The 26,095-nt window shown below is 50.8% G+C and overlaps 1 protein-coding gene across 2 annotated transcripts in view; it reads right to left on the minus strand.

Moving 5' to 3' along the window:
- Window positions 1-878: 878 nt before the first annotated feature.
- TMEM44 (transmembrane protein 44) overlaps window positions 879-26,095 on the minus strand; it is a 32,445-nt gene continuing 7,228 nt past the window's right edge. The window contains exons 6-11 of one of the 2 annotated variants that reach the window (XM_026496235.4): window positions 23,037-23,207; window positions 21,360-21,488; window positions 19,312-19,416; window positions 14,461-14,619; window positions 5,851-5,883; window positions 879-2,944 (exon numbers count right to left, since the gene is read on the minus strand). In XM_026496235.4, coding sequence (XP_026352020.2) covers window positions 2,777-2,944; window positions 5,851-5,883; window positions 14,461-14,619; window positions 19,312-19,416; window positions 21,360-21,488; window positions 23,037-23,207 — 765 coding nt within the window. In that variant the 3' untranslated portion in view covers window positions 879-2,776. The remainder of the gene's footprint in view (window positions 2,945-5,850; window positions 5,884-14,460; window positions 14,620-19,311; window positions 19,417-21,359; window positions 21,489-23,036; window positions 23,208-26,095) is intronic. The other variant, XM_026496251.4, reaches the window with a different exon arrangement.

Genomic DNA, 26,095 nt, shown 5'->3' on the forward strand with positions numbered 1-26,095 from the left:
GGAGCTGGAGCCCAGCCACGCTCCCTGGCTGAGTGCCTCTCCTTACTCTGTAGGAGCTCATACCCATTGTAACACCCGTGATGTGAGTGTGACATCACATGTTGCTCACAGATCTCCAGCATACCGAAGTGCTGGCAGGAGAAAAGGAGAGAGTGGTTCTTCAGGATCTAGATAGGATTTTAAGAAAGTCTTAGTAATCAGAACTCTCCCTAAAGGATACAGACTTTGGAATATAAAATATTGAAATCTTTTCTTTTCTTTTTTGGAAGAGCTTAAGTGGGGGCTAGATAATCGTTTATTAGGATTGTCGAGGGGATTCAAACCTCTGAAGACCGTTCTATTTGTGGGTCTGATATTTTGGGTTACTTATAGCCTTTCTGCACATAAGTGGCCAGGACGTATAGGGAGAAAGGAAACTAATCCCTTTGCAAGGTCTACTTTGAGTCCAGGCACTGGTGGGTTACACAGTTCATGTATGTTGATTGACTTAGTCTTCACAACAAGCTTTGTAGATAGGTATTCTGTTTACCTCAGTTCACAAAGGGCAGGTAACATGCTCCAAGCCATGGTGATAATAGGCAGCACAACTCAGAGCACATTACACCATCACTCACATCTAGAGGAGTGGGCAGGAGATGATTACGGTTTGTTTCCCAGCTTTGTCCCTTGTAGGTAACCCTTCTCACTGCTCAGTGAGTCTTCAGGGCAAGTAACTCGCATTACCCTCCTGGTCTGATGGGGATGAAGCTGCAGTGGAGGCCCGGGAGACGGACACTCCACCAGGAGAACGGCATTTTGGTTGACACCTCTTTACAAAGGCTCCAGGTTTCCAGAGCTTCACATAACAGGCAGATTCTTATTGAACAAGGAGGCCAAAGTTTGCTTCCAAAATTTTCAGTTTAATAGTTCACTCTGGGTGAAGAGACTTGGGATTCAGCTTTGAGACATGAGGAACTGGTTTGTGAAGGAAGGCTGGGATGATCGATGGGAACTAGGGAGACAGACAACATCTGGCACTCAAGTAGTTTGTGCTGCTCAAATCAGCAAGACTGACTTTCTTGGGTAAATGGCCTATTTCCATCAAGATCCAGCCAAGTTCTGGTCGTCCCTCCCCCCCACCCCCCGCCACCCCGAGCATGGGCCAGCCTCCCCTTGAGAGAGGGAGGATATGTGAAAGGTAAACTCCAGAGGTGGTATCCTATCCCTGTGCCTTGCCTTTCTAAAGAAGAGCCCTCCTTCTGCCCTGCTTTTATCACTCCAGTGAAATATGTTCTCCATGTTCATACTGTGCCATGACTACATTTCTGCTTCCTGCAAAGCTGTGGCCTACCAGAGGCATGTGAGTCCCAGTCCCCTTCCTACTCTGGTATCAGTCATGAGCCACAGTATTAAGAGCCAACTCCCTTGCCTCCACGGTCTGATTCCTTGCCAGCATCTTCACCATCTAGCCAGGATTGCACCATCGATTCCGGTCACATCAGGTTCCTCCTGCCTTGACTGGATTCCAACCTTCCCCCAATCCTCTGTGTGATTTCATCTGAAATGCACTCTCCACCCCACCCCCCACTCAGATCTTCATCTTCTCTCGAAGAACAGCTTCCGTGGTTTGGATCACAAAGCAAAACCGGCTTTCGCAAACTCCATTACAAGACACCCAGGGATCAAGGCAGTTGGATAAAGGGGATAAACAGGGTGGCTTTAAGTTCACCTCTAGCTCGGAGGCCACTCAAAAGATTAAGATCTCCACAGAGATCTGTGGAACCCGCCCGCTTCCCCGAGGCACCCCCTTCTTCATGCTGCTGGGATTTGCACCTACCCCTTTGGAGAAACTGAGCAATTGCAGCCGAGTCACACAGGCCCCAAGGGGCCAGCCAGGAGCAGAGCTGTGTTTCTTGGCGTGTCTCGCAGTTCCCCTCATGGCTGGCTTTCGTGGCTGTGCTGGGATTCAAACATCTCTGTGCTCCACAGGGAGATGCTTCAACTCAATCGTGATTTATTCAGTCCAGTGTTCCTCCCACCTCAGCCCCATTCCCTCCACCCCTCCCCTTTCCCGTGATCACAGTATCAAAATAATCCTAACATGAGATGGCTGTGCTTGAATTTAACACCTCCCACCGTGCCTCTTACCCTCTGCCTGCTTTCATGTTAGCTCCCGAAGCAGACAGTCCCCCGCACCTGCGTACCCTGCCCAGCACACACCTTGGCGGGTTGGAGCAAGTCCTAGTCCCTAGAGCAAGTTACTTTGCTTGCCTTCTCAACACCTGTGAGCTCACAAACTTCTGGTTGACAAAGCAGTCCTACCCCTAACTTCCAGCAGAAAACTCAGGTGGCTGACCGGGAGGCCAGGAGCCAGGTCCCATCAGTACCAGTGACTGTGTCCTGTATCTCCCGCATATGGGCCCACCCTTCTCATCTCCTGAGCTTAGCCAGGTCTTGCAGAATGGGGCTCTATGGAGATCCAAACACATGAGCTATTTGTTAGATGAACTCATTCCTGGCACCTAGCAGATAGATCTGAAGGGAAAAGGAAGAGAGGGCTCCATGCTCCTTAGATAAAGGTTTCTACTTCAAAGCAAGAGTGGTCTGTGAACTTCTAATCTTCAGAACAAACTGTGCATGCCCAGGTCTGTGCACGGGACCCAGAGTCTTTGCTATGTTCTGAGCCACGATGCAGAGCGGCCAAGCTCAGTGACAGCGCCTGGTTCCTCACTGTCATGAGCAGCCTCTGCGGAAGCTGAGCTTCCTGCCGTGGGTGTCACCGCAGGTTGATCCCTGCTCAGTTCCTGACAAACGCTTGACTGGGGGCTCGGGGCTGATGGGCTGGCTCCAGATGTTCCTCCTCAGACGTCAAGGCCACTGGCCCCAGGGAGCTCCTATGTGCCTGGGATCTGAGCATCTCCACGTTGTCTTTGTTCCCTTCGAGGTTTACGTCTTCAGGGTCCCACTGTGGACAAAAGACACAAATGGTACCTGGATGGCACAGACACCTCCCATCTCTTCCAATGCCCCACCACAAGCAACAGCTCCAGTTCTGGTTCTCATGACCCAGGCACAGACAAGGAGAAACAGGGCAGGTTAATCAGGCCTGCATTTCTAGGACCTCATGGGACATGTATAATGTTAAAGCAAGGAGTTAATGGTCAATGACCTGGAACAGACCAGCCCCACTTCCTACCCCCTTTTTCCATCTTTACTCCAGTGAGAATGAGTCATGTTTCTTTTATCCCGAGAATTCCCACCTCCATGCCTAAGTCATTCCTATCATAGACCAGGCAAATTCAACCATTCTTTATGGCCCAGGTAAGTACCTCCTCTTCCAGGAAGCCTACTCTGACTGCTTGCACTCATTGAGCTCTCACACCCGACTTTCTTTGTACTGCCCATGCCATTCACCTGTAGCTGAGCATGGGCACCGCCTTGTCCTTTCAAGAGCAGGGCACCGGTCTGCCCTTGCCACCTGCCCCTCCTCCCCACCATGCCATTTCCTCTAAACTTGAGGCTCAGCAGACTTGTTCAAAACAAACACTTAAAACTTAATTCAGAATGGTGGTACTGCCAGTGAATATTTTATTATTCTGACTCCCACAAGTATGGGAAATGTTAGGAGTAAAAGGTTGAAAAAAGAGAAACAGGGGCATCTGGGTGGCTCAGTCATTAAGCATCTGCCTTTGGCTCAGGTCATGATCCCAGGGTTCTGGGATCCAGCCCCGCATCGGGCTCCCTGCTCAGCAGGAAGCCTGCTTCTCCCTCTCCCACTCCCCCTGCTTGTGTTCCCTCTCTCGCTGTCTCTCTCTGTGTCAAATAAATAAATAAAATCTTAAAAAAAAAAAAAAGAAAAAAATAAAAAAGAGAAACAGTCACATAAGCATTGATGACACGGTTTGCGAAGTCCTCCTATTGCTCTCATGTGACCAATGAGAGAGAGAGAACTTTGCACATGGCCAAGAGGAGGGAATTCTTGGTGAGTCCAGCCACGGAGGCAAGCGGGGGGGGGGGGGGTGGACTCAAGTCCTCCATCTGCAACTAACTTGCTTTCTGTTCTTTGGGCCTCGGTTTCTCCAGGGGTAAGCTAGGGTGCTGGATCAGCAACTGAATACGAGCTCTTTACTTCCTGAGTTTCTTTTTTTTTTTTTAAGATTTTATTTATTTATTTGACAGAGACAGCCAGCGAGAGAGGGAACACAAGCAGGGGGAGTGGGAGAGGAAGAAGCAGGCTCCTAGCAGAGGAGCCTGATGTGGGGCTCAATCCCAGAACGCTGGGATCACGCCCTGAGCCGAAGGCAGACGCTTAACGACTGCACCACCCAGGCACCCCTACTTCCTGAGTTTCTATGACTGATAACTTGGAATGACAAGGTCACCTCTGACAGTATCAAGAGACCCAGGAAATAACGTCGGAAAAGATGTGTCCGCCTGGGCCAGACGATCTATGTAGGCAGGGAAACAGCCAGTCATGGCCCGCACTCCGAGAGACACTACGCCCACTGCTCAAACTGAAGCTCAGTCCAACGGGCCAGTCTGAGGGTCCCAGATAAGGTCTGCAGAGTTCCCGGAGCCAGAGACAAGTGCCCACACCATGCCAGTTATAAAATGCAAAATGTGGCTTTGTTTTGAATAGAAAGGAAGAGCCCAATTCAATTGGTGATTTACTGATCACTGAGTTCTAGGACTTGATGACTAAACACAGTATCACGTTAAAAAGGCCACCTCCTCCCCGGGAACCCTGCAGGCCAGGGGCTAAGCTGGTTGGGTTGGTGCAGCTCGGCCCCCCCATACCTGTTTGGGGCTGTGCCAGCCCCTTCCAGCGCTAACTTATCCATGTTTGGTTGCAGGCTTGGAGGGGTTAACAAGCAAATCCCCAAAGAGCTCCCAGGCCCTTCCGCCTCCATGGCCCAGGTGCCTGGTGGTAGAAGTAGGGGCCTGTTCCATTCTTTGAGGGTGGAGAATATACTTTTTGATGAATGCTGACTTCAGGCTGAGGCCCATGTTCCAGATCACAGCTCTCAGAGTGGGCTGCGGATCAACCGCACCCAAAGCTCCCAAAGTGCTCATTAAAAAGACAGACACCGGGCACCCACCCTTGACCCTCTCTGGTTTGAGACCTAAGGTTTGACATTTTAACAGGTGCTTGGGTGATTTTTAGCCACCGCGATATTTCAGAATCACCGCGCCAGCTCCCGAAAGGGCTTCTTAAGAGCTCTTCTTGCTACCCCTGACCAGCTCGGCCGCCGCCAGTCAGCCACTTCGATCAAGGGCACTCTTTGAAGCGGGTTAAGCCTATGAAAACATTTTACATCTCTTTCTTCTGAATCCCCAGAATACTGCGTTTTGAAACCTCATCTTAAGCAACAAAAACATTGATGGAATCCAGGCCTAAAGAACATTTGAGCCAAAGATGATCTCCGCTCTTACCAGAAAGAATCCTGGGAGACGACGGGCACAGGTCATTGCCACAAAACAAGCTCAACTCTCCCCTGCAGGCCAGGGAGGCAGGGAGACAGCGCCAGCTGCCCAGGGTCCCAGGACCACAGTGCCGGGGGAAGGGGGGATGCAGCCACCCCCAGCACCACCATCACTGCTACCTGCAGCCACTCCGCTTGTCCTCGGGCTTTTGTTCCAAAGCACGCTTCTCCTCGGGTTACACATCTTCTGACGTGAGCAGAAAGAACTCTGAACTGAGAGAGGCTGGGAAATCCCCTGATCCTCAGACTGGCCTCTCGTTTTCATTCTTTTTTTTACCTAAAGGAATGTGGCACGGGCCTGCCATCCAAGGGGGGCTCATAAAAACAGGAAATGGCATCAAGCCACAGGACGTCCCTTCTGGAATAGAGAGAGTATGATTGTCCATACCTGCTCCGAGTTTAGGGCTTCCCAATACTTCTGCTGCAGAATAGAAGGAGAGATGGAAACAAGTGTTGGCTCGATTTTGCCAGCATCACAGAGCAGAGCAGAGCGGAGCAGAGCGGAGCAGAGCGGAGCAGAGCTCAGTGCCAGCGCTGTGTGCTCAGGGAGCGAGGCGGCAGGGCCCTTCAGGGATCGGGGTGGGGGGTGGGGGGCAGGGGAACAGCTGACTTCAGCAAGCAGAAAGGCAGCAGCTACTGGTGGCTATGATTTAGCTAAATGAGCAATAGGATAACTGTGATAATTATGAAGGGCTACAGGTCCTTGGAAAAATTATAATCTGCACAAGATTTAAAAAATTATTATTATTAGAAATTATTATTATTATCAGGCATAACAATAAATCTTCCATTTAGTAGCCACATGGCTGAGATGAGTCAACTCAAACCCATAAAACTAAGAGAGATGCAAATAAAATCCCCTTGAAAATACAGGGTCCTTGCTACCAGCCAAGATTCATTTTTAATTAGCCTTTACTGCATGGGTGATTCCTCCCCAAGGCTCAGATATGTCTGACTCAGGTTCCTGAAGGGCAGCATGGTCTGTGCTTGTTCAGCGGGCACACGGTGCAGTGCCTGGGACATGTGTGTTTCTGACACAGAGCTACGCCCCTACGGATGTCTGCTCTACTGATCCACCAGTGTCCCTCGAATCAAACAGCTCCTGCTCAGCACAGTCCACAGGATTGGGCATTGTCACATTAAACCAAAGCTTCTACTGCTCAACTCTTTTAAATTTCCATTAAAAAAGTTTTTTTTTTTTGGGGGGGGGGCGCCTGGGTGGCTCAGTCGTTAAGCGTCTGCCTTTGGCTCAGGGCGTGATCCCGGCGTTCTGGGATCGAGCCCCACATCAGGCTCCTCCGCTAGGAGCCTGCTTCTTCCTCTCCCACTCCCCTGCTGTGTTCCCTCTCTCGCTGGCTGTCTCTCTGTCACATAAATAAATAAAATTAAAAAAAAATTTTTTTTAGGGGCACAGTGAAGCGTCTGCCTTCAGCTCAGGTCATGATCCCAGGGTCCTGGGATCGAGCCCCACATCGGGCTCCTTGCTCAGCGAGGAGCCTATATCTCCCTCTGTCTGCTGCTCCCCCTGCTTGTGCTCAGTCTCTCTCTCTCTCTGACAAATAAATAAAATCTTTAAAATTTTTTTAAATTTATTTTTAAAATTATTATTATTTTTTAAATTAAAGGTCCAATGCTTTTTTAAAAAGTAACCTCTGTGCTCAATGTGGGGCTCCAACTCACAACCCTGAGATCACGAGTTGCATGTTGTATTGACTGAGCCAGCCAGGCGCCCCTTAAATTTCCATTTTAAACAACTTTTTAATTATAGATTTCAACCATACACCAATAAAAGAATATCTAATGAACACCCAAGCCACACCCTTTTTTGTTTGCTCTAGCTCTCCAATTTTTTTTATTTGCTTAAGTATTTTAAAATAAAGAATTTCACCTGAAAATATTTCAGTATGTCTCTCACAGATAAGGACATTTTAAAAAAATCCTAAAAACAGTGCATTATTTGACCTAACAAAATTAGTGATAATTCCATAGCATTCATCTTTTAATGACATCCTGATGCAGGATGAAAAAAAAAAAAAAAAAAAACAACCAGAAATTGAAAAAAAAAACAAACTGAAAAAAAACAAACAAACCAGAATTGAAAAAAAAAAAAAACCAGGGTTAATTGGAGAAGATATGAAATTACTAAAATGATAGTTCTACACACTGCAAATGACAGAAATGTTGAGAGGACTAGGGGTTGAAAAGTGAAACAACTTTCACAAATGAAACAGAAATAAGAAGAGAGATGAAAGAAAAATTGCTAACTTTTACCTTTCTTTAGAAAATACAGGTGTTCAAGCAAAATAGCAGTTAAAAACCCTGATGCTACCACAGTGAGTGGCTGCGTTTGTTAAAAAAAATTATTAAATGCAGTGCGACATACAGGAAGAGAATATGAATGGAAAAACCGGCGACATCCACATAAAGTCTGTAGTTTAGTTAATAGTAACGTACTAGTGCTAATTTCTCGGTTTTAACAAAGAGCATCTTGTGTAAGATGTTAACACTGCAGGAAACTCGGCAAAGGCACACGAGAACCTTCTGTCCTACCCCTGCAACTTTCCCCTAAATCTCAAATTATTCCAAAATTTAAAAGTTTCTTTAAAGCCAAGCAAACAAACAAGCCCAAAATGACAATGTGCCCAAGGAGTGCAACCAACCCAAATGTCTCTGAGATCTCACTCCACGACCCCAAAAGTGAAAAGAAATAAAAATTTTCTGCTGTTTTCCCCATTTCAAGAGCAAAATGTGTTAATTTTTGTACAGAAATTTTTTCAAAAACAAAATAAATTCTATCCCATAATTCTACCCCAAGAAAGAGCCTCCACGAACAGTTACTGAACAGCCTTCTGAAATACACACACACACACACACACACACAAACCAAAATGTGCAAATGGCTTTTCTCCCTTAACCTCTGTGAGCATTGCCGCGCGTCTTGAAATTGTCTTGAGGACCGTGGTTCTATCACCTTCCGTGAACCACAGCATGAACTATGACAGGTCTGCTCCTTTCTAAAAGCACACTTATTTGCGCTTCTGAAATCAAGGAGCAACATGTAGCCTCCCCATCCACAAGGCATGTGGTTCAAATCGTCCTTTGTTCCTGAAGGCTTTGAGGTGTGTCCTAGCCGTGGAAACAGGGTCACTTTCCAGGCTTACATTTTAGACTTCATCCTCTTACATTTAGGGAGAAGCGACTTTTTCCCAAGACTGGGGAGGTGACACGGTGTGGGACGCGGGACCGATTATAAAGTCTTTTGTTTCATCTAATTATAAAGTGGTAAGACCGGCCAGGTACACGCCAGCTACGATTCTCTCCCAGAATTCATTAAGTAGATTTCCTTTTGACCTGGAGCCTTACAGACTTGACCGAATTACACCACATGCTTCCACATGGCACCCTCCCTATACCTCTAGTTCATTAAGCCACTCTACAGCACTTACCCTCAATGGAGCAGTTTCACCTCCCCCTGCGTTCCTGCTTCCTCTCCACCTGCCCGAACTTCACTTGCCTCCTTCAAATACACTTCTACACTTAAGGGCATGGTGTTATGCGGGACCTAAAAGATGGCCCAGTCCAAAGCTGGGGTTTCAGAGCGAGCGTCTGGGCGAACAGTGCTCTTCACATCCCGACCTTGGCGGAGCCTCACCACCCTCCCTGAAATCATCGTCTCCACTTTCAGGGCAGGTGCAGAGAAAGGACGAATGCTGCCCGGTGGATGGCACGGCCAGCAGGTCGTATCCGAGCCCGACTTCAGCCTGCTCTCCACGAGGCTCTGAGTAGCACTCCAGCTGCCCCCACCTGATCCTCCCAGTCACCCTGGGACACGGGTAGCACAAGTCTCAAGATTCCTATGTACAGAAGGAGAAGCTAAAACTCAAGAAGTCCAGTGGGGGTCCGAGGTCACCTGGCAGGTCAGCGAGAGCCCAGAGAAGCCCGAGCCTGTGCTGTGCCCTGCTCAGTCCATTTCCCTCTGGGGCCCCGGGGAGCCTCTCTGCTCCCCCGGGGGAGCAGCTGACTGAGCACACATTGCAGGAAGCATTCTTTCTCATGGTCTCACTGCAAATGGCGCCACCTCTCTGAGAGGGACACAGATTCGTGGAGGCTGCATGTCCTGAGCTTGATTTTGACCTTTGGTACTTATTGGAATGTTCTGGCCTCCTTCTTCATACTTATATGTATTTTCTTCTAAAATTAGCACCTTTATAGCCTATTAATATAAATATATATTTTAAAAATATAGGTAATACATTTATACACAAATATAAATTTATATATAATAAATATATATTTAAAATATAATTTATTAAAAATTTAAATATATTTTGTTATAGATATATGTATATATACACACACATACATATACTTTTTTTTTTTTTAAAAGAACGATTTGGCCTTAAGAATGGCAAACATCCAAAGGAATCTGTCCTGGTCCGCTGGTGCTGGAAGCAGGGTTTGGAGAGGGAAGGAGCAGTCTTGGCTGTCAACAGCTTTAGGCACGGAATTAGCAGGGACACACAGGGACTTGACCCTCTTCAGACAGAGCAATCTGGTGTTCGGTCCTGTTCTTATCCCCCACACACGCATACACACATGCACACACCACACAGACTTTGTTCCAACGACGGAAATAACCTCTTCACAAAATGTCTACAAAGCCTCTTCCAGCAGGTCTATGGCATTTCAGGAGAGCACAGAGGGGGAAATGACTAAACACTGTTTCATCACAAAGCTGGACTTAAAATCTTTTCTTGCATGGGGGGGGCGGGGTGGAGGTAAGGGAAGGGAAGGGAAAGGAAGGGAAAGGAAGGGAAGGGAAGGAATGGGAAGGGCTTTAAAAGGCACAGAAAGTTTCAACACTGGAGGAAAGTCAGATGCTGGCTGCCCCAGAAAGGGAAAAGACCACTCTGGAAAGCCCTGCTCCTTCTGGGCCGTGGCCCCCACCGTAGAGACGGGGACAGTAAGCCTTCCTCAGCATCTGCTCAGTCTGCCCTCGGGTGGCTCGGCAGAGCCGGGCTGCCTTGTGCTGAGTGGGTGAGCGAGTGAGCGAGCGAGCGAGCAAATGAACGAGTGGATCCTGTCTCTCTCTGCAGTGTGCCTGCCATCTCTTGTGGAGATGTCCAGAATCCGACATGGTCCAAACATACGGCCTCCCTACAGGGTCATGGGTCACGCTGAAGCCTCCGGCATCATTCATCTGGTGCCCTGACCAACCCAGCCCTGCACACTTGAGGAAAGGTGAAAATAATCCAAAGTCTCCCTGCATGTGAGCTCACCCGGCCTTACCCGTCTCTGTCTCGGCCCTTCTGTTCTGCCATCGCTGCATTTACTTGCAAGCCCCAAGGTTGTCTCCTAATAGGGCATGCCCTGAGCACCCAGGCAGAGCACAGGGGGCAGCAAGAGTGCTGGACAGAGTCCAGTTTCTCATCTGTAAAATGGGAACGATGGGAAATAAGCCTGGTCCTGCATACCTCCCTGGGTAGGAGTCCCTGCCAAGGCAGTGGAGTGAAGCAGTTCACCACAGGGGTTTCAGAGCCAGACAGAGCTGGGGTCAATCCCCACATCTGCCCCCTATTATTTGTATTATTATTATTATCATTACTATTATTATTTACGTTTTGTTGGGCAAGTTACTTAAACTCACTGACTTCCAGTCCCCTCTTCTGGAAAAAAAGAATAACAAAGGCAGGGGCACCCGGGTGGCTCAGTGGGTTAAGTATCTGCCTTCAGCTCAGGTCATGGTCCCAAGATCCTGAGATCAAATCCCTCCTAGGGGTCTCCCTGCTCAGCGGGGAGTCTGCTTCTCTGGCTCCCTCTGCCCCTCCCCCACAAGCTCTCTCTCAAGTGTTCCCTCTTTCTCTCTCAAATAAATAAAGTTTTAAAAAAAAAGAATAACGGAGGTGCCTCCCTGGGGCTGTTGCGAGGATTACACGGAGCACCGTTTATAAAGCACAGAGCTCGCAGCGTCGGGTACGTGACCCGCATGCTGTCAGTGTCAGCGATGACAGCCATCATCCTGACTGATGCACGTGCAGACACGGGGTGAACTGCGTGCTATGGGGACAGCCCCCCGCTCCCCCACCTCCCCAGCACTGCAGGAAGTAGGGATTCACCGCAGCTGGGGTGAGCCAGGCACATGGACATAAAGACACCATCCGAGAGAGTTACGGCATCATAAAGGACCACGGAAGAGATAAACACATCACCTTCACCACGCAGAGGGGCTCCCGGGCCTCCACCGTGGGAGCTGGCACGCATTCACTTAGGGGCCCAAGGGGACAAGCAGAAGCCATCAAGACAGACAGACAAGGCGAGGCAGAAAAGGGCACAGGAGGCCACCTCGGGGGAGTCCAGGGGAGATGGGCAGGGTGGTGCAACCCAAGAGTGGGGACAGATGACATGGCTGTCTCAGCGTAATGCCAGCAAATATTTGAATCATGCAACCCTGAGAGAGCAAGAAGTCCTAACCCAGAGGCAGCCGCAGCCTGGGGCTCCGGCATTTGTCCCCAGGCTTTGGTCCCTCGGGAGTGTGGTCTGGAGGAGTAATGCTCTCATCTGTGACCAACTGACCAACTGCCTGCCACGTCCCATCTCAGGCCAGCCTTCACACATTTTTCTTTCCAATTCCCACACGCAGAGAATATTTGCCTAATAAGTGACCAAACGGGCAGGTGCAGTGCTAGTTACTCACCGGCCAACAGACACCCTCTTGCTTATATTCTGCCATCGGGGCGCTGGGATCTTTAAAGAACATCGCTTCAGAAGGGGACACTGTCAAGCTCGGACAATCCCACCACCCAGAGGCAGCCGCTGGTTGGTAGGCTTGTGGGGTAATTTCGATTTTGTTCTTTGCATTTTCCAAATGTTCCACAACGTGTGTATTCCTTTCAAGAACAGAACATGTGGACGCCCAGAAGGCCCCACGGATCCCACAGCTGACAAAAGCCACAGTCTCCTGCTCGTCTATTGAGCCATCGTAGTGGGAGTTTTCCAGTCCCGTTTGATCTGTTAGCGCATACATCTAGTGAAATTCGGAGTTATTTCTTTACAGGACTCAGTAGACGTGTCACTCGTGGTGCGTGTGTGCTTTGGGGAATGAGGCCGAAGGACGGTGCGGGTGAGGAGGCCGCGGGCGGGGCTGGGGCAGGTGAGTTTCAAAAGCTATATTCCTTTTAACACGAGCAAATGCCCTCCATTTGCCTAACTCAAAAGTGTGACTCTGTCCCCTTGGTACTTAATTTAAAAAACAAAATCAATGTCTAGAAAGAGGTAATAGAACGAGCGAAGGACAAGGGCCATAAATCACAGAACGGCCCAAACCTGCCATCAAGACAAATTTCCCAGTTTTTCAAGGTCACTGTCCAACCCTTACCTCAGCTTTGGCTGCCCTTGTTTCCACAGAGCCCATAGTGCTCCTGGGTCTCCCCAGCCCCTCCCTGACTCACTGACTTCACTTTTTTTTTCTCCTCACTGAACACACTTGGCCAGTCAAGCTCATTCTTTCCCACCCCCCAGCCTTAGATTTCTGCCAAGACTGCTGGATCCAGGCTGCCAAGCCATGTGCTCTGGGTGTCCTACAAATTCTGAGACTGGATCCAGGAAGTGAACAACACCGAATGACATGGGGATACATGGACGCCAAACGGTCTTCGGTCTGCTGCATAATTCATCGCTCAAAACCCAGCTCTCAATGGCCCGCTGTGTTCCGGAATCGAGGGGCAGAGAAAGGTGAAGGTGGCTCAGGCCTTACTCCCACAAAGCTCATGCCCAGCCTGGTGGGGAGACAAGCCCTGACAGCTCCCCAGGTAACACGGTCAACAGTGGAAGTTGTGGAAGAGAGCCGTAGGTTCCGGCATCCAGGGCAAGGAGCCATTAATCTCGAGTGCGTGTTGGAGGGATGAAGGTAATGTCCCACGGCAGGTGGCATCTGGGTAGGATTCGGACACATGGGCCAGGGGGAACTCCAGAGAGAAAGGCCCGGAGGTCCCATGAGGCTGGGGTCACAGTGAAAGGTCGGGAACCTCACACTGAGGGATCGGGACTGTATCCCACAGATCGGTGGTTCTGAGTCTTTTGGATTTTGGGGTCCACAGCAAGTTCAACAAGTTTAGGGGACTTATCCAAGATGGCTAACTGACTATTTCGCCGGATAAGGCCATTAAAAAAACCCAAACTACAAACTCAACACCAACTACCACTTGCTATTATCATCGTTTTATAAAAGGGCATTTTAACTCTGAGAGAGTAGAAGACAAACCCAGGAGGAAGGACAGTCCTCCTTTCCCCACCCAAGCCCTGCCAAAGACAGCGGACACTCTCGTGTTGCCCCCCCACACCCACAGCGCTGTCTTTATTCTCCTTTTCCACAGGCAACGGGAAGCTGCCTCCTAAAACCGGGCTGGGAGCCACAGCTGGGGACCGACAGTGACCCAACAGCTCGGACCGCAGAGTTAGCGCCATCTGCGGCATCCAAGATGGGACCTGTGTTTTGCTCACAGATCCAAAATCTCCAAATGAGGTGGAGTTTGCGAAAGTACGGGGCACAGGGCGGGCACGGGCTCCTGCGTATGACCCTGAGAGCGGCACGCGGAAGCTGGTGCTCCTCCCGGGGAAGAGGTGCTCCATGGTCAAACGGGTTCGGGGAACACTCCGGCTCTGAAAGTTAACTACTCATGCATTTCTTTCTGAGACTTGAACGTGGGAGTGACTCTAAGATGGCACTGCGACCTGCCCTGCCGTCCTGACTCATTTGACCATGGGAAGCTCTTCTCAGTCCCGCCCCGCATGAGCACCTCCTGGGGCGGGAGCACCACGCATGCTCGGTCACCATCCGGAAGGCATGAGCACCTCCCGGGGCGGGAGCACCATGCATGCTCGGTCACCATCCCGCAGGCGTGAGCTTAGCGTGGGCAGCCTCGAGCACAGCAATGCAAGTGGAGGCCCCGGCATGTGGCAGTGAGGGACGGCCATGCACCTGGAGGGTGGCAGCGTGTACCTCGAGGTCCGAGTTGATGGAGGAGACCTCGCAGGAGCTGCTGGAAGACACGCGAGCCCGGATGACCTGAACGGGAGGGTACGAGGGGGGCTCCTGCAGGGTGGCGTCTCCAGGGCTCATCTGTCCATCGCCGGGCAGCCTGGTGGTGCTGCAGCTCGCCTGCGAGGTGTGGGGGAAGGGCAGGCAGGGAGACTTAGCTTACTTTTGAATTGTCAAAGCATTCAAATACTCCAGTATTCCAACGGTGCAAGGGACGCCTGGGTAGCTATTTCGGCCAAGCATCTGCCTTCGGCTCAGGTCATGATCTCAGGGTCCTGGGATCGAGTCCCGCATGGGGCTCCCTGCTCAGCGGGGAGTCTGCTTCTCCCTCTCTCTCTGTCCCTCCCCACACTCATGCTCTTGCTCGCGTGCTCTCTCTCTCTCTCAAATAAAGAAGTAAAAGCTTAAAAAAAAAAGGTACAAAGGGTGTAGAATGCAAGGTTGGCCCCCACCTGAATCCCGCAGCCACCTAGTCCTCCCCAGGGGCAGCCAGGGCTCGGGTTCCTGTGTACGGATGGTTCCAGATGGCCCATCCATACCCAATCAAAAGCAGACACACAGCTCCCCTAGTTCCACACACGGTGGCGGCACATCGACACGCCCCTAGGCGCCTTGCTTTTTCTCACTTCACCATGTGTCCTGGAGACAGTTCCACAGCAGTGGCTTTGTTGCTTTTTCTGCTCCTTTCGTGGCAAACCTGTCCCCTACTGACAGACATTGGGCGTTTCCCATCTCTTGCTTTTACAGCACTGGCTGTAGGAAAGTCTACTGTGCATCCAAGGTCTCAGAGTATTTAACGGATAGATTTCTAGAAGCGGAACTGCTGGATCAGAGGGTATGTGCATTTGTAATTTGGAAAGCTCCTGCTAAAATGCACTGCACGGCCTCATACCCACCAGCAGCTGTGGAGGGTAAAGGGAGGAAGAAACCTGCAAGATTTCCATCCATTCATCCACCCATCCATCTCAGAAGAGAGCTTCCCCGCACAGGGCTCAGGGGACTCTGCCAGAGATCCCTGAAGCCCTGCTGGCCGGGGTTTCAGAACCAGGCAGGATTTGGGTCGTTCCACTGACACAGCACAGGGGAACAGCCTGCCTTCTAAAGCCACATCTTCCACAATGAACCACACGCATTGGCAAGAAATACATCCTCCTTGAGTCTCAGTTTCCTAATCTAGCAAAGGGGGTAGTAATCCCTGCCTTGCCTCCTTTGAAGGGGGGTCACAGGGCTCAGATGTAAATGCCGCGGACACATAAGAATAGCTACTCGTACTGGACCCCAAATCACATAGGGTTCCTGCCTTGGGGGGGTCAGGTGCACGGTTTCACTTGAGAGCTGGCTAGACGGGCTGGGGAACGGGGGGGGGGCACAGGTCCCCCCAGACAACAACGATAGAGTCTGTAAATTCCGACCACACCTGAATCGAGAGAGATAATGGAGTTTTTAAATGTTCCAAGTCACTGATCCCCATGACCCCACAGCTCTCAGCCCCTGAGCGCACCCTGAACCCAGCTGTATCTCCTGGAAAACCTCTCCTTAGGACCAGCGCCCAGGAGGGACCACTGGGAAGACAAGCGAGCATCCCCATGGCCCTTCTTGTCCGCTTCCAGATGGCTGTGCAGACCGGATACACAGCAATGCACATGGCAGTATTTCACCACAACATTGCCCCCTGGGACGCTGTCATGAAAAAAAAAAATTGGCTACCTGAGCAGGCATGAACTAAGCACAGAAGACATTTTCTCTTTAAAAAAAGCTCAGGTCCCAGGATCAGACAGGCTTCATTTGAAACCCATTCCTGTGCTTTTCTAACTATGAGATCTTGGGTAAGTTACTTAACCCTCCCTGTGCCTCAATTTAAAAACATAATACAATGGTTAATTATTCAATAATAACAATAAAAATAATAATAGTTATAAGAATTTGCGTTAATAATAATTTAAAAGCCAACCATTTATCAAATGCTTACTTGGTGTCAAATGTTATGCCAAGTAAGGGGCAGTGTCGCCTAGTGGTCAAGGGCACAGACGCGGGCAGAGACAGGTCTGAATCCTGGTTCAGCCACTGACAGACTGTGTCACCTTCAGCAAGTTGCTTAACCTCTCTGTGCCCCGTTTTCCTTATCTGTGGAAGACGTTAGGGGTTGGCTGTGAGCTTTACATGAGTTCAAGTACACAAAGCACTTAGACCAGAGGGATCATTTCTATGGTTGGTTACAAAGCACTTAGTCCAGTACTCCAAGCACTGTGACCAGTGCAAGAAGCATCATGACAGCGATGGCTGTTATTACTGCCTCAAAGACTGGCAAGTACTTAGCCCTCAAGAAACACACTACTGTGGGAATGGTGGCCCTGGAGTCCCTAGAAGGGGCTTCCTGCCGGGCTGGACGGCGGGGCTGCAAGCTTGCTCCTGGGAGCTTTCTCAGCGACACCACTGCCCTCTGGTGGACACAGAAGGAAGAAGCCAAATGGGACTATTTGCTCAAAAATGTGCTGGAGGCCTCAGCAGAAAAGGAAGAAGGGACACACTTTTCTTTCACGAGTCTGTTTCGCATCAGGAATCCATTCACGATTCAGGTACTGGAAGGGTCAGAGTGCAGGCAAGTTTTGCACTCTTATTTTTCAGAAGTTCGATGATTTACAAATGACTCGTGCAAAATGCTGCCAGATGCTGCTGGGCTCCCTGTGCTCTCCCCAGAGTCCCATCCTAAGAAGGGTTTACTGGCCCAAGTGGGCTCTTAACTGTGAAAGCGTGCTCTGAGTCTCTCTGAACGCCACTGACATCCTGGGGTTACTCGTGCCCACTTTGCAAGGAACCACAACAAAGAGTCAAAGCCATCTCTCAGGCCCAGACCCTCTCTGAGCACCAGCCCGTCCCGCGGGCCGCTGGATGGGGGCTGCTACCGCGGAGCTCCGCGCCACGCTCCCAACATCCGAACAGCCTTCACCGAGGGCCGCACACGCACCAGGGTCTAGTCAGACAAGAGAGAAGCGGGCAAAGTTTACATCCCAGACAAAAGTAAAAGATAGTGAGAAGCGCTTTGTAGAGCATTTAAAAAGGCAGTAAAATAAAGAAATATGACAGAGAGGTGGGGGCTACTTTTGAGTGTGTCGTCAGGGGTGGTCTTTGAGATGGTGACATTGATTTTATTTTTTATAAAGATTTTATTTATTTATTTGGGAGAAGGAGAGAGAGGGGGAGAGAGAGAGAGAGCATGAGCAGGAGGAGGGGCAGAGGGAGAAGCAGACTTCCCGCTGAGCAGGGAGCTTCGGAGGGCTCGACCCAGGGACCCTGGGATCATGAGCTGAGCTGAAGGCAGATGCTCAACTGACTGAGCCACCCAGAGAAGGCGACATTTAAACTGAAGTCCGGAAGACCGGAAGGAGGCAGCCATATAAAAGCAATCGGGCGGAAGAGCATTCTAGGCACAGGCATGGAGAGCAATCCCAGGCAGCTGGGAGTGAGTGAAGAGGGAGGAGGATAGGGGACAGTTGGGGAGGGAGCAAGCGCTGGGCTCCGGGGTCTTGAAAGTCTGTGTAACTTGAGATTTTCTTCGGTATGAGATGAGAAGCCAGGGGGTTTCAGACCAAGGAGGAACACGATGTAACGGCCCCTCCTGGCCGCTGGTTGCAGGTGGAGGGGGTGGGACAAGATGAGCAGCCAAGATGAGCAGCGGAGATGGGAATGAGGTAGGAGGCCGCTGGCTCTATGTTAAAAGCAGCATTTCGGAGACTCGCGCACTTGGAGAGGATGGCGCTGGCACACGGTAAGGGGGAGAGAAGAATCTGGGGCTTGACCAACTGCAGGGAAGGAGACGGGGGAGGGAGAGGGCATGGCAATCCCAAGTTCTGTTTGGACACGGCAAGTGTGGGATGCCCTGTGGTGACACTGGCAGGACTGGAACGGAGGGAGGGGAAGGCATGGGGACGCACAGGGACAGCAGCAAGAGCTGGCCCTGAGCGCTATGGACTTGGGCCTGAGCGAGCACGCCAAGAGAAGGGAGCCCTAAGGGGACAGAGCTGGGGTGCCGCGGCCTCGGGGGCCAGCCGGCCATCAGGGGCCTGCACAAGGTGGCAGAGAGGCTGGGAGCGCCCGTGCCCCACAAATGCGAAGCAGCCAGTGGCCAAGTGTGTGGAATCTCACAAGGACAGAGCAGACCCAGGATTTACAGACTTGGAGGTCACTGGAAGCCGCCACAGGAAGTCTTAGTGGGTGTGGGATGAGGGGTAGACTTCCTGTCACCTCTTCCTATCTCTTTTCTAAACCTCTTCCTCCTGAGGACCCTCCACGCACAGGCGTAGCACCTTGGGAGTCACTGGGAGCCCTCAGCCTCCCTCCGCCTCCCTCTGCCTCCACCCTCACTCCCCCATTGCTCTGCCTGCCACCCTTCCACTCAGTCTCTGCCTCTCCACCTGTCCCAGCCATGGTGCAGGCCACACCACCTCTCTCCTGGACTTACAACTGTCCCTCACAGATGGCCTTGCTTCTATCTCCTCTCCCCCAGTCTGCCGCCCAGCACTGCCTCAGTGATGCCTTTAAAAGGCACATCTGACCCTGAGTCTCCAGTCCTGATGCCTCCTGGACTCCTGCCCCTCAGGATGACAGGCTCCACGGTGGGACGATCTGTCCCTTGCCTCCTCTCCAGCCTTCCACCCTTCCCTCACTGAGGCCTTGGAGAGCTCCTTCCTCCTTTTACATGCTTTCTTGCCTCATTCTGGCCATCGGGGAGCAAAAGTGTCACCTTCTCCAGGAAGCCTTCTGTGACTACTTCCCACCCTTCTGGACCCTTGGCTGTGGCCCACAGCCACTTACCTGCTGCACGGGCTCGATGGTCAGCTCCAAGTAGCGACTGATGGCAGCCATTGTCCTGAGTGATTTGCAGGGTGGTAGTGTGGTGAGAGGCACCCAATCTGAATTCTTTCAAGTGGAGATGGGGAGACAAAAACAGAATTCTTAGTCAGGAGACATTTTCCCAAAACACGGTCCCATTTTCTTCAAAAGAATCCTTAAAATATTTTTTTCTGTTCTTTCATGGCACATTTCACTTTCTCCTTCCTATAAGATGTTATCTTATCTCTCTCTTTCTCTTTTTTTTTAAGATTTTATTTGTTTGAGAGAGAGAGAGTGAGGGAGAGAGAGAGCATGACAGGGGAGAGGGTCAGAGGGAGAAGCAGACTCCCCGCTGAGCAGGGAGCCTGACCTGGGGCTCGGTCCCAGGACCCCGCCGGGATCCACCTGAGCCAAAGGCAGATGCTTAACCGACTGAGCCACCCAGGCGCCTGTCTTATCTCTTTGTCAGTGGTTCCCAAACGTGGCTGCACAGTGGAGTCACCTGGGCATCTTAAAAAAAAAAAAAAACCCTGATGTTTAGCTCTGCCCTCCCCCAGCAGACATTCTGATTCATTGGTAGGGATGCGACCTGAAGTTTCAGAGCCCCCCGCCTCCCCAGATGATTCTAAAGCGTGGCAAAGTCTAGGAACCACTGCAGTAGGCACTAAATAAACGCTTTTGTAAACCAGTGGTTCTCAGCCATTAGTGTGCATCAGAAGCACTCAATGGACTTATGAAAACACCCTCAGCTTCAGAGTTGGTAGAGCTGGTGGAGCCCTAGAATTACATCTCCAACAAGTTCGTGGGCGATGCTGGTCCAGCGACCACGCCTTGAGAACCAGCACTGTAAAGAACTACAGAAGAGGGGCGCCTGGTGGCTCCGTCGGTGAAGCGTCTCCCTTGGGCTCGGGTCATGATCCGGGGTCCTGGGATCGAGCCCTGTATCAGGCTCCCTGCTCAGCGGGGAGTCTGCTTCTCCCTCTGATCATCCCCCCCCACTCACTCTCTCAAATCAACAAAATCTTAAAAAAAAAAAATAAAGAACTACAGACGACAGAAGACATCGCCAAGGCTCTACTTCCTCCCTTCAGAACACCAAGACACACAGGGCTCTCTTGAAACACTTTTGCTCCCTTTGGGGATGTAATTTCCTTAGTTTCTAGAATGGAATGAAAATAACCCCCCATTAGAGCCTTGGTGGGAATGTGGAGCTCTGGTCCAAGCCCTTGCAAAAACCCCCTCTCCCTTGGCCATGCCCACCACGACCTTCTGTTTCATTAATTCGGTCAGATTCCATTGTTAAACCTAGAACGTTCGAAGGCGTGGACCAGTTCGCTCACAGAGAGTCTCATTTACAGTCTCTGAGAGAAAAACGAGGATAGTGAGGAGCCCAGGCAATAGGTGAGATTTTTCTCCTCAAGAAATGATCTTAGAAAAGAGGGAGCTGCTTTATTCCAGCCCTGATAAGCATGGTTGTATAATGAAGTCATTTCTCAGGTATTGGAACCAAGGACTTTTGACAAAGACAAACTGCCTCAGTTGGAAGAAGCGCTACTTCCTCACGGAGGTCACCTTCTCGAATCAGCAGAAGGAGACAATCGCGGGGCCTGGTGTGACGTAATTGTAAATGGTGGGCGCTACCGTCAACAGCACCTTGAAAGATCAGCTTTGAGCCGCATCAACGGAAAAAGGCTGTGTTAGTGAACCTGTTACTTTATGTAACACGGGAACGTACATATATGAGGAAGAAAACTGCTAAAGAGCATACACGGACATTGAGTATTCCATCTATGTTGCTAAAAATACATTAAAGTTTATTAAATGATCAAAAAACCTTAAAAGTGCGTCATAATTGGAAAAGCGGAGGGTCCTATTTATTCAGGGTACCCTTAGTGTTGGGCAAAACCAGTAGCTTCTTTTTTCCATAAACAGTTTTTTAAAGTGAGCAACTGTCCTAGTTCGAGGGACCCCCAGGGTCCCGCATGCAGCCCCCTGGGGGACCCGCAGTTTTCCAGCCGGCGAGACCTTGCCTCCTGGCTTTCTTCCTCTTTGTCCGCGCAGGTCAAGAGGGCTTGGGTGTCGGGGCTCTCCCTGGCTTCGGGGGCAAATCCCAAGGCCCGTCTCATCTTGCTCTTCATCACCCAGGAGAGGAGTATGATCTGAGAGGGAGAGTTAAGGTCCAAGGAAGCAGAGCATTCCAGCCACCCAGGGCTACCTTGAGCTCTGCACCCCGAGGGCCCCGCTGCCTGGGCTCTCTCCCTCCCGGGGCGATCCTGCCCGGGGCGGCCCCAGAACAGACATGAGCTCGTTTAAGAATGGAATTGGGTCTGACTTCCTCGACATTTCTCACGCAAGGGCCCAGCACCAGCAAGATCCTGCCTCTAACAATTTAGTAAATACTTAGTAGATATTTGTTAAACAATAGCATTTTGAAAAACATCTTCCTTGAAGGGCTTCGCTTACAGGGACAGAACAGAATAGTGTCCCCCCCCCGCCCCAATTCATATCTATCTGGAAATTCAGAAAGTGACTTTATTTTAAAATGGGGTCTTGGAGCCCCTCGCTGGCTCAGTTAGTGGAGCGAGCGACTCTTGATCTGGGGGTTGTGAGTTCGAGGCCCGCGCCGGGTGTAGAGATAACCTAAAAATAAAATCTTTTCTTTTTCTTTAAAGGGTCTTTACAGACACAGTTAAGATGAGGTCATAGTGGATTAGGATGGACCCTTAATCCCATAATCCTTGTAAGAGAAGAGGACACGCAGAGATACACGAAGGGAAGAGGTTTTGTGAAGACTAAGGCAGGAAATAAAACTAGGCTACCGCTGCCAAGGAGCACCAGGGCGATGAGAAGCCAGAAGAGGCAAGGGAAGGTTCTTCAGGAGAGTGTGGCCCTGCGTGGACTTCAGACTTACAGCCTGTGGAACTGTGAGAATACATTTCTGCTGTCTCAAGCCAACTTCTGATAACTTAATATGGCGGCCCTAGAAAACTAACACAGCTCATGAGAGAACAACCGTTTTTAACTATTTCTGAACTATGTTTGATAAATCCACAGATTTTTCATACACAAATTACCCACTGTCCACCCGTCTATGCGCCCCCCCGTGTGAGCTTAGCTTGCCCTTGAGGCTCTCTTGTCAAGGTTGCTGGGCTGTCTGTGCATCAGGCAACACGCCCTGGGGAACCAAAAAGGTGCTCAGCGGTCACTGACAAAGAGCAGCCCTTGTCAGCTTTTATCTCTGTTCCCAGCCCAGGCCCCCCCAGCTCTGCTTCCCCATCTCCGCGGGGATGCTTACCCCTGCGTGGCGCATCGCTCACAAAGCTCAAAGCTCGTTCCTAGCCTTGTGAGAAAGGCAGGGCAAAGATGAGGAACACAGGTTCCCGGGAGGGTGGGGACCGGCCCAGGGGAGGAGCAGCAGTGAGACTGGCGCCCAGGTCTTCTGCTCCCAGGGCCAGGAACCTGCATCCTTCCCCCCTGCTGCTCCACAGAGCTCCAGCCAAGAGATCATGCCTTCCTGTAGATATACATAAAGGAAACGAAATACAAAACTGCAAGTAACTGCAATTGCACCTGTCTGCCCCAGGCCTCAAACCCCGTCTCTGGCGCCTGGGAGAGAGCTCCAGCTAGCAAGAGGGAAGGAGGACACCCCAGGGGCAGGGAGGAGAGGAGACACAAGCGGTCAAGCCCCCTAGGCCCCAGGTGGATACAGAGAGGTCCAGCGCAGCTCGGCCGAGGGAGGTCAGGAACCAGGGCGTGGCCCGGAGCAAGTACTCAGGCCGTCGGTCATGGGCCACAATGGCCGAGGCATAGAGGAGGCCAGCCAGGGCCGACAGGAGCCGGGTCCACAGGTGGATGGAGGGAAACGCCTTACCCTGGCACTGGACAGAGAGAGAGGAGGGAGCTGGGCAGGGAGAAGCACTGCCACCCCCCAGCTTCCTCAGAGCCGGATTCTAAGACCTAGGCCCTTGGTGGCATGCAGGCTGGAGGGCAAATCCGCTGCCCATGGCCAGTCCTCAAAAGTGCTGTTTCTATTAGGCTTCCTTCCGGCTTTTGCTCGAGCTGCTTCCTTTGCCTGGTGAACTCCTATTCATGCCTCAGAACCTGGCTTAAACTCAACTCTGAGAAGCCTCCCATACCACTCCCACCCTAACAGGGGCAAGTCACTCCCACTTCCAGGCCCCATGACACAAGACACATCCCAACAGACAGACGGCTCCTGAGCGTAGGGCTGGCGTCCTCACCATCTCAGCATCCCTGAGACCTGGCACTGGGTAGGGGCGCATGAATGTCAGCTGGGAGAAGGGAGGGAATTAGGATGAATTATGAACAGCCAAGGACTAACTTTTCTTCCTGGGACCACCAATGCTGAATCTGGCCAGTGGGGAAAGGTCAGGGACATGAGAGACAACATTCTGGAAGTTTTGAAGTCAGGGGATATTTTTGGAGAATGAGTAATGACAACATGAGAGACTATGGACTATGAGAAACAAACTGAGGGCCTCAGAGGGGAGGGGGGTGGAGGATTGGGATAGACCGGTGATGGGTAGTAAGGAGGGCACGTATTGCATGGTGCACTGGGTGTTATACACAACTAATGAATCATTGAGCTTTACATCAGAAACCGGGGATGTACTGTATGGTGACTAACATAATATAATAAAAAATCATTAAAAAAAAATATTGGTTAAAAAACCAAAACCAAAACAATACAAAAGCCAAAAAACCCATATTCAATATTTACATGTTACGTATCCTTTATAGGAATGAAGTCACGTTATATATACATTTATATGTATATACACAAATACTATATATTTTCAATTATATCTAATCACATGGTATATTTAAATTTATATAAATATAAATAATATATAATTCATTTTACTTTTTAAATAACTGAATTTAGAGATATACAGGCCTTGGCTAGAGAATGAAAGAAATTCAGAGGAGGAAGCAAGGTTTGGCTGATTTTCCGCATTTTTATTCTAACTCTCACAAAGATTCTTTGCGAGTGTCTCATTTCCCTCTGCATTTCTTCAAGTTTGGTTCCTGGGGCTCCCTGTTTTGTTCTGGCCATGCCCTGAAGACTGTTCATAGAGACAGGCAGCGCCCAGGCTGGGAAGGGTGGCCCCTGACCTGCCGGCCGCACCTGACTCAGCCCGGGAAGCAGCTCTGTCCCAGTCAGCACTGCTGTGACGAGAAAGCCTCGGGGACCCCCCAAGCCTGCCCAGCCCCATTTACCACGGACACTGACGGCCCGAGAGGGGAGGTGACTTGCAGGGCCAGGGCTGGGACCTGCCCTCTGCCTCTTGACTTTGCACCTGTCGCTGCTCTTGATGAGCTCAAGCTGGGGGAGCCCTCTGCTGTCACTCACGTGCCAACCCACTGACTTCAAAACTCAATCTCCCTTCCTGCTCGGCACTAGGGCCTATGGGGCTCTATTTGCCTGCACGCCAGACACACTGTAGGTGCTGAGCAACTGCCGTAGGCTGGGGTTGGCTTGGTGACTCGAGATACGGCAGGGCCGGCACACACAGGCTTTGTCTGGCTGGTCACAGAGAACCCAGGTGGGATGTCCAGCCCAGTGGCTGCCTGGCAAATCTGCGCTGGGGGCTGGAAGCAGGCCGTGCCTCAGCTCCTGCAACGGTGACAGGTCCCAGTGCTGCCAGCATAGGCTGTACTGGTCAGAACGGGGACTTCGTCCACCAAAGCCACTCAACTGTTCTGCTTCTCAGTGCCCTCACCAGGGGTAAATTAGAAGCAGCTTCTGGGGGTTCTAGGGTTCAAGGCCATGCTGGCGATGCTTCCCAGAACACCCCAAACCCTGCTGAGTTTCTCCCCCAGTAAGGGGATCCTAGCTCTGGGCTCAGAGACAGAGGCTCAGAGATTGCCCAACCTAATCCCTAATACGATCTAACTCTATTCTGCGTGCCCAGGGGCCATCAGGCTTGAATGCCTTTAGTGATGGGGAGCCCACTACCTCCTAAAATAAGAATAACAATACTGATTGCTTTCAACGTTCCAGAAACTACGCAAAGCAACTAACCTATAAATGGGGTGTGCCCCCCTCCCCATAACCTCTTTCCAGTCTTGGTTTTGGTTCTCTTCCCCAAGATCACAGAGAACAGGGCTGCTCTTTTTGCCCCGAGAAAGCCCTTCTAATTCCTGCGTCCATGAGCTTCCTTTTTCCCAGACCAGATTAGGTCGATCATTAAAAAGTGTCTGCTGGCACCCTACCACAGGCGGACTCCAAGCCCCGAATAAAACAGACAAGACCACTGCTCTCAGGGTGCTGATGTTCACCGGGGACCAGCAACTTGGTTGATAACCACAGGAGCTAATTTCAGGCTGTGACAAATGTTGTGAATAAAAGGAAGCAGAAGGAAGGACACAGTTGTGGGGCGATGTTAGGTGCGTGGTGTTAGGGGTTCAGAGCCTGTGAACGTGGCCTTCTCCGGAAACAGGGTCCTTGCAGATGACCACGTTAAGATGAGGTCATCAGGGTGGACCCTCACCCAACATGACCGTGTCTTTACAAAGGGGAAAGTTAGGCACGGTCACGTACAGAGGGAAGGCCGCGTGAGGACACACACAGGGAGAAAGAACACCGTGTGAACCCTGGAGTTACTTAGCTATCAGCCAAGGAGCTTCCAGAAACTTGGAAAGGGGCCTGGAAGAGCTCCTGGCCTAGTGCCCTCAGAGGGAGCATGGCCCCGCTAACACCTTGGTACTGGTCTGCCGGCCTCTGGTACCTTGAGACAAGACG

This window comes from Ursus arctos, unplaced genomic scaffold (genome assembly GCF_023065955.2).
Source record: "Ursus arctos isolate Adak ecotype North America unplaced genomic scaffold, UrsArc2.0 scaffold_4, whole genome shotgun sequence".
Classification (NCBI taxonomy): Eukaryota; Metazoa; Chordata; class Mammalia; order Carnivora; family Ursidae; genus Ursus; species Ursus arctos.